The sequence below is a fragment of the Anopheles moucheti genome, chromosome 2 (assembly GCF_943734755.1).
Source record: "Anopheles moucheti chromosome 2, idAnoMoucSN_F20_07, whole genome shotgun sequence".
Classification (NCBI taxonomy): Eukaryota; Metazoa; Arthropoda; class Insecta; order Diptera; family Culicidae; genus Anopheles; species Anopheles moucheti.
The window spans coordinates 87,092,939-87,101,649 of NC_069140.1; the positions used below are offsets into that span (position 1 = coordinate 87,092,939).

An 8,711-nucleotide genomic window follows, 5' to 3' on the forward strand; every position below is an offset into this window, starting at 1 on the left:
CAGGATAAAATTATGCCACATTTCGATATGCAAAGGAAAATTTTGGCAGTATTTGGTGTCAGATTCAACTACTTGCTTTATTTATTGTTTGTTTAATGAGCTTCTTCGTGTAACATGTATCAGGGGGTTTACATACGTATTGCTTTCTACTTAAAATCTGTAATTAAATAGCTCTACATCAACGACAACTCGCCTGATTGTTCCGCGATCGATAAGAAAACTGCGTTCCACAATATGCTACCATTCGTACCCGGTAATTGTTAAGTTCGTGTTTAAGATGTAATAACTGGCATCGTGTGTTATGTGCACAGTTACTCAAATACCCTATCTGCTTAACAAATAACTTAACTCGAAATAGTACGTCGTAAATTGTTTACACAAACAACATTGCTTCCGTTATTAGCAAAAACAGGTATAAACAGCTCGCTTAATGCTTTTCTGTTAACTTTGCTGTAGTCGTTCCTAGTATCGGATATCGCTAAAAGGAGCGGTTAATTACCAAAAATTGAGGGTTTTTATCACTAGCACTACAGGGATCATTCTTCTATGCTACTACATAACATAAACAAATATAAAATGCAACTAGAACTAGTCGGGTACGGGAACGCAACGTTCCCTTTGTTTTTTCTACTCTATCTCTCTCGATCTCTCTGTAACGTACAATAAAAAATGGGAGGCACTTGATTTGATTTTGACATCCGCTTATGGTTTCACGTTTTCAGTTCTAGTTCGTGATGTTTCTGGTCGCAATTTTGTTGCATCTACTTCACTATATACATCGAACTGGCGGGAGTGGTAAGGCTGAGCAAATTACAAATACTACCAGTTGGTAAACAAATTGTAATTTAATAAAAATGGATAGCCCCAAACTGACCAACACTACCGAGAAGCCTTTGTTTCGTCTGCATAACAAAATGTGGCTTGGTGGTGTTAGGTAAGGTAATGCTCTAGCTACGCGAAAAGGTAAAAGTAAAGTGTAGTTGAGTAAAATACTTGTAACGCTTCTATGTACAACCTTTATAACCTAATACAACAACTATATCCGTCTAATTAAGTTTTCTTTGAGACACACAAGGTACACATACGCTTATCGTTTCTAGAATCTGGCTGCACGGTTCGCATTGGCTATACCTGTTTAAATATACTGTTATTTTTGTTTGTTCAGTTTGAATCGATCGATTCTTCGATATGAGCTTTATCAAGTACATTATAAGCACGTAGATATGGACAAATTTTATATGTTTTTTTTTGTATGCAATCGTCTACATATAAATACGTACGCATCCGAACAGTAAGATCATTTCATCACGCATAAATGCAACCGGTATCAAACAACTATTATCGACGCACGTCGCGGTAAAATGTTTCCTATAAAACGTTTCGCCTAAGTACGGTTTTGCAAAAAGCACACTTTTCTTTTGTTTTCTTGTTCTCGTACAAACGTTCCTTCAAACAGGTGTATATATTGAGCTCACGGTCTAAACGTTTCATTGGTTTTTGTTAACAATCGCACTACTTTGCTTAAAAAAGTGGTGTAAGGCAAGATTTTGTTTCACAGGATGGATTGCATTTGTTTTCGCTCTCATTTCTAACAGAGTACATCGGTTGCCTCCAGTCTTTTCCTTTTCCGAGGAGTGTTGTGTACGCCTAGTGGTGGAGTGAGCAGTTTCCAAACATGAGGTCTTTTGGGAGGCGCTGTAGATTCAACATGAGAAGGCTAATCTTATCTTAAATTGGTAGGTAGGACATAAACAAGAAATAATAAAGCTGTCTTGTTTTCATAAAAAAAAAACAAATGATACTAGTTATACATAAGGATCATATAAAAGTGGAAGACAAATATGGGGATTAGACGACAGGGTTTCCGCGCCATTTGTAAGTGACGCTTTAATTTTTGGTGAACTTTAAAATGAAACCTGGAGATTTTTTTTTCGAGAACCGGATCTGAATTACTTTTTTTTCCTTTCTAGATGTGCCAGATTATTGCTAGGAAATAGAGAAAACATCGTGACCACATCAGAGGTATATCACACGATGGGACTGGTACCAAAATCCACGCAGCGCTTAATCAACAGTCAGACAAACACGACAAATATAACTCTGTTCGAAGTGCTCTGTCAACAGTCGTGTGAAAAATGCTAGAACAAAATCAAACAAAAAATATAGGCTTGTTCCATACGGATTGCGCACGTGTAGATAATTTCTAAGCGATAATCAAACTTGCCATACAGAATCAATCTGTCTTGTTCAATTTCGCGTTTGTTTGACAAGTTCGATCCCAGGGTTCCATTTGTCTGCAAAGAATTTTTAAAATGTCATGTTAACACTTCTTCAAAAGGATTGAAATTGAACATCGTTAATATTATCCCATACATGTTCAGTGTTCCAAATTATTTAGCACGAATTCAAAACTCTTGCATGACACACCTGTCATCCCATATCGTGGCACAATGACACACTGCGTTGTTGCATTGGCACGTATTTTTGGGCTACCGTGTAACTGTGCTGTGAAAAGAAAAGGGTAAAACTATAACAGAACAAAACAATAGAATCGATGAGATAATTTTGCAACAGATTCCCACAGAGCGGAGCGCGCAGCACATATAGCAAAAAGGAAGGTTAAAGTAATGTGAAGCAAATTTCATAACTCATGCTCGGTGCGCCACACGTACGGTACATGCGTACGTAACGTTATTCAATGACACACAACTTGGTAACCGATGCAGGTAGGTAGTTGCGTTAAAATTAATTGTCTCGCGATTTCACCCAGGTTTTTTGGGACAAATTGGATGTCAGATAAAAAAAAACGACTTAATTAAGGGTCCGCTTTCGTCATTAGAGTTGAGGGCAAATAAATCGATACTTAATCGGTAGCACAACACCACACGGTGACGTCTATGACTTTGGTTAATGTTTGTCGTGGACGAGCAGTGCATTACTTCTCATCCATCGAGTCTGGCGGCTGGGCAAGCGTACGATGCCGCTCGGCCAGCTGCTGTTGCAGCCGTATCCTCAATCAGGAAATTATTGCCGGATACCGGTTGATGGTTGGTCCATTGCTACCGCTCACAGTGCTGTTGCTGCTCACGTACAGATCCGTGTTGGAGCTAAGCATTGGACCGCCGCCGCCACCATTTATAGTCCCACCGATTCCGTTCGGGACGGACGTTGGGACGCTCGGTTGAATGAGAGATCCGATCGCCGGATGCATGATACCATCGCGCGGACTATCGATCGTTAGCTTCACCTGCAAACCGGACTCCTTGATCAGGTTGACCACATCGCTATGGCTCATGCCGGTAATGTCGATCGAGTTAACCGCGATAATGCGATCGCCTATCTTCAGCTCACCACACCGCTCGGCCGGACTGCCCGGAATGAGATCACCGATGGATGAGCCCAAAAATTGGCCAGATGACGAGATGATGACGAACCCAAATCCTTCGTTTTCTTTCCGCGTCACAAGAACATTGTAAGGGTAGCGAGGATTCGGTGGCAAAGGTGGTGGCGGTGGGACCATTGGTTTTGAGAGTTGTCGCCTCCGTAGAATCATGGTCACCTGTCCCCGGAGACCCGCTTCACCCATCAGCTGCACTACACGATGATGAGAGGCATTTTCCTACAAAAAAAAAACAAAAAAAATGTTGTCATGAAAACGTTTAGCCATTTTACTGCTCTTTCTAGTAAAATTTAAATGCGTTTGAAAGCTGGACCCACTTCCCGTTTTTTTCAAGTTGAACTGGTATGTGTTGAGGTAGATGTGGAAATATTAGATAAAGCTTAGAACAGAATCAACTTCCTTTTGAGCAAAGCCCATGAAAATGCGAAGAACTTTAAGATCTATGGACACATTCTTTTTCTATTTAAACAGCAACCAGAAATAAATATTAATATTACTGGATACAATAACAGTTATTTAAGAGTAATTTAAGCAGGTTTGTCTTGGTGAGTGTTCGGCAGTCTTTATAATAAACAAATAAAACCATACACCCTGTGAAGTTGCAATGGTTCCACAGCTACTTTTACATATCTTTCACTTCAACTATAAAAGAAGTTATAAATGGTTCCAACTGTACAACAAATTTAACTTAAATCCATGCAATAAATCACCGCCTGCTAGAGATCACGGTTACTTACCACATTAACTCCATTAATGTTCAGTATCTCGTCACCGGTAGCGATACGTGTATCCTTGTCCGCGGCACCACCAGGCACAATATGGCCCACCGTTACCTGTGAGCCTTCCTCCGTGCCGCCTACGATGCGGAAGCCAAACCCAAGCGCTTGCCGTTCGAGCGTCACCTCCGTCAGGCTGTATTCATCGAGCCCATGGTGGACACCACCGTACCCGTTATTCCCACCCATTCCCGGGCCGCCGTAAATGTTGTGGTGCGGATGTTGCGATGGCGAGTGTTGCTGTTGCTGACCGGGCGCCACCATCTTCCAGCTGTTCCCGGGTGGACCATGCAAACTGGGCACTGGATTGCCGTAGAAATGGGAACCCATTGGTGGTTGCTGCTGTGTGTCGTACAGCGACATCCCGTTGCCACCGCCAGGCGACTGTTGCAGATGGTGCATGGGAGGATGCGGTGGACCACCCTGCTGCTGCTGCTGCAGGGGATGGTGATGAGGAAGGTAAAGGTTGTCATACTGTGGAATCGGACCGACCGGTGGACCGGGATTACCCGTCTGTTGCATAGATCGTTTCCGATCCATCAAATAATCGTTCAACCGCTTGCCGATGTTGTCACTCATTTGCGGCGGAAGGCTGTACGTCCCGTGCGGTGAGGGATTCATCTGGTGCATCTGCTGGGCGGAAAATTGGCGATTCATGAGATGTTGTTGCTGCTGCTGCTGGATGTGATGCTGTTGCTGCTGCTGCTGCTGTTGGCGGAAGTCTTGGCAATCATAGCAGAAGCAGTTATCGTGATGATACGGCCCTTGTCCAAGCGGCGGTACCGGTGGTGGAGGAACAAGGGGTGGCGAGTATAGCTGATTGTAACCACCACCCGGTGGACCATTCACACCACCACCTCCCGGTCCTCCCATGGCGTTGGTTTGGTGGAAGCCACCGGTCTGATACTGATGGTTTCCCGACTGCCCATGGTTGTGGTAGATGGCCGTATCACTCGTACTGTTGTTCGAGCTTCCGATCGTTAGCTCCCCTAAGCGATCCGCCAGATTCTGGTGCTTCATGTGCCCCGGATGCTGCAGATGATGCTGGAACGGATCGTCCCCATGCAGCTGATGGTGATGGTGATGATACAGACCAATATCATTCGCAATGGAATCGTTATCGTGTGTGCTACTGTTAGATTTCATATTCAGCTCCAGCTTGGATTCGGTCACACTCTTACCACCACCAACACCGTCCAACTCTATCTCCTCCGCATTAAGCTCGGCCAAAGGCAACGAGGGTGTCTTGGCACGGGCACGCGTATCGACGAGCGGTGTTTTTGGCCTTGTGGGTAAAATTTCCTTCGTCTGCGTACTGTAAAGATCAGCCGTTGGTGTTTTGCTGCGAAACAAATTTCCCGGACCGTCCTTTTTCAACATTCCACCGTTACCACCAAATTTGGCCATCTCTATACTCTTCCGCAACTTGTTTGTCAGTTTGCTGCTTGCGGGTAGCGAAGAAGAGGATACTGCTCCGGGACCAACCAGCATACCACCGGCGGCACCCGGCCCTCGCTGAACCTTCAGTGTGGTTTCGATGTTCTTCGGACAATCCTTCAGCACCTGCACCACCTCATTGTGGCTCATGTCCTTCACGGGGATCGAGTTAATGCTCAACAGTACGTCGCCTTCCTGCAGGTTCTTGCAACACTGTCGATCGAGGATTTTCTTCACTCGCTGCCCGTACGAACTGTCCGTGATGGTAAACCCAAACCCATTATCACTCTTCACGATGTTAATGTGCAGTATCTCCGGCACTAGATCGTACTGTTTGCCCTTGTTGTAATGCTGCTGGTACGACAGCGTATCGTTGAAGTAAACATCACCCCCATTGGACGTGATTGTGGGCCCATTACCATGCATCGCGGACGATTGTATTTTTGCCAGTGGATTCTTCTGCTGCACATCCGAACCGGCCGACGAGTGATCCACCATAAAGCCACCGTTTTCCAGAAACTTTAACTCGCCGTCCGCTATCACGGCTCCACCATTCTGTACCAAACCGTCGACCGCGATCGTCGTCACCACTTCCGTGTTGGGATCGTTCGGATCGAACGGTAGCGGGTAACCCCGACATATATCCAGATGTACCTCCTCGCCGGGCAATATGGACTGAAAAATGTTCACCATCTCGTGATGCGTGAAGCCTAGCACGCAAATATCGTTCACGTACACCAGCACGTCGCCCATCTTCAGCTGACCATCCATCCAAGCCGGCCCGTTCGGTACGATCGATTTGATCTGCAGAAACTCCTCCACATTGTCATCACCGCCGACGATCGTGAACCCCAAGCCGCGGATGGATTTCACCAGCGTCGTCATTAATCGCTCCCCACGCAGACTGGCCGGGTTCTTGGTGAAATGATTCACACGTCCACCGACGCCCCCAACACCGCCAGTTGCACCACCGTTGCCGTTCGGTCCCAGCTGTCCCCCTGCGTCAAGTGCACCGGGTCCATTCCCATCCACCGTGAGCATCGTCGAAGAGCTGCCACGTTCCTGCATACGTTTTGCCTGCAGGACCGGGTTCTCGTACTGCGTCTTTCGGTTGACGTGATCGATGTAGTACGTGCCGTAATGTGGATCGCATATCTTTTCCCATCCGTACGGCAACTCGTCGTCTTGGCAGTCTTCGAGCGATTTTTTCTGAAACTTGGACAGCCGTGGATCCAACCAGTGTGACGTTCCGGTGTTGTGACTGTAACGGGAAGGGCGTGCACAGGAAGACAAAAATAGTAAATCACATGTTTTGCTTATCAATTAGGCAAAGACGACAGCAACAAAAAAATAAAGTTGTCAGCACAAAACGCTAAACACGCTCTAATTTTTTTCTTCAAACAGTATAAGCAATGTAGCCATTTTGGCTGGCAAAGGTTTCTTTAAATTACATTAATTTTACGGGTTTAACAATCCCACTGTTGATAAGGGGATATGATGATATGCACTCAGAAACTCAACAGAGGGTAATTTTTGGGGAACCCTAATTCTTCGAAATTAGTGTTGACTGAATCTAATTCTGAGTGTTCTGATCTGATCTAAAGATTCATTATGCTCAACAACATTATCCGAAATAATTTTAAAAATTATCACTATAAAAAAACATAGTAAAACACTTGGTATTTCTAGTGTAAATAACAACGAATTGAGCATTTTTCGTGTCAGCTATAGAAACAATGACGTTTCCTTTTTGGGATAGCAAATGAGTCAGATTCTTTGTGCGTCACACGAATTTGCAACCAGACGGTGTTTGTTTGGATATCTCTGTTTTTGCGCGTAAGAATAAGAGAGTGCGAGGAAGAAGCTTTCGTGCTACATCTACAATACATAATTTACCTAAAATAAATAGTAAAACGTTACTTCACACAAATGAAAATGTCATACAACTTACTCAATGAAATAAACTTCGCCACTGTCCGTGTACGCTTTCTCCCACTTTGGTGGTAACGGGCCCAAACCATCCTCGTCCTCCAGGTGATGTGAAGAAAGGTCCGTTTTTTGGTCGTAGAAGCTACCCGTTTCACTGTCACCCGTTGCTATCGAAACGCTACCATCGTTGCTTTGCTGCTGCATCGGCAGATGATGATGGTGATGGTGGTTATGCTGCTGCTGCTGCTGTTGATGAAGGTGTTGATTATGGTGGTGTGGATGTGGTGGCAAATTGTTGTTGCTGATGCTGCCGTTGCCACCGTTGGTTGGTGTTCCACCGGCCGATCCCGGCACACCGTTCAGTGCCACCGACTGACCATTGTTGTTCCCTTCGAGGGCGGTGACGCTGGGCGGGACATGCACACCAGTTCCACCCTGCGCATTGTTATCACTGCTAACGCCCCCTTGTGGGGCGTCCTTGCCGGAGTCAGATTTCACACCCATGCCGTTGCTGCCGATGGGACCCGATTGACTCATTACGTTTCACTTCCGTGTGGGTGGTGGATGGACACACAATGCGATATGCGTCCAGGTTGCCAGCGTAATTACAACCACCCCACACACCCGGGGGTAATGCAACGAACGGGGAAACAATCACGTGTTTTAGAAGATTACAATAATTCTATGCACGAGCACACCTAGAGCAGCTAATTGCCTAGCACACTGGGGAGGTTTCACTGAATCTGGAGTATCGTAGAGAGAAAAGAATCACACCGTTTGATGAAAAACTGTTGCACAACAGTAAAATAGGGGTTTGTTTTTGTGTAACGCATCAAACACTTTGACCCAGCGGAGGAAGAGCATCTCGCAAGGGCATTTGGAACACGGAGCACACGATCGGTTTCGGTGTGTGACGGTCGATGGCCAAAAATATACACTTTCACCAGTGAGCTCACACACGCGCTCGCACACACAAACACCATTCCAGAAGGGAGGGGAGGGGGGTGGAAGTCTCACTGGCCTCTGCGTTTTTTTTTAATCGTCGGATGTTCGGATGGAAACCTCTGCTTCACCTTGATTGGTGATGATCGACCGATCGTTTGCTGGAGGTCACCCGTTTACGAAAGCCACACCTGTCACACGCGTCGACCGTCATCACAAAACGGCGA

The 8,711-nt window shown here is 45.5% G+C and overlaps 1 protein-coding gene across 1 annotated transcript; it reads right to left on the reverse strand.

The window, feature by feature from the left end:
* Positions 1–63: 63 nt before the first annotated feature.
* LOC128297444 (membrane-associated guanylate kinase, WW and PDZ domain-containing protein 2) lies at positions 64–8,252 on the reverse strand. Its single transcript, XM_053033081.1, has 3 exons — positions 7,565–8,252; positions 4,138–6,874; positions 64–3,619 (listed from the first exon to the last, which is right to left on the reverse strand). Exons 1-3 carry the CDS (start codon positions 8,077–8,079, stop codon positions 3,017–3,019), a joined length of 3,855 nt encoding a protein of 1,284 aa, XP_052889041.1. The 5' UTR covers positions 8,080–8,252; the 3' UTR covers positions 64–3,016.
* Positions 8,253–8,711: the final 459 nt, after the last annotated feature.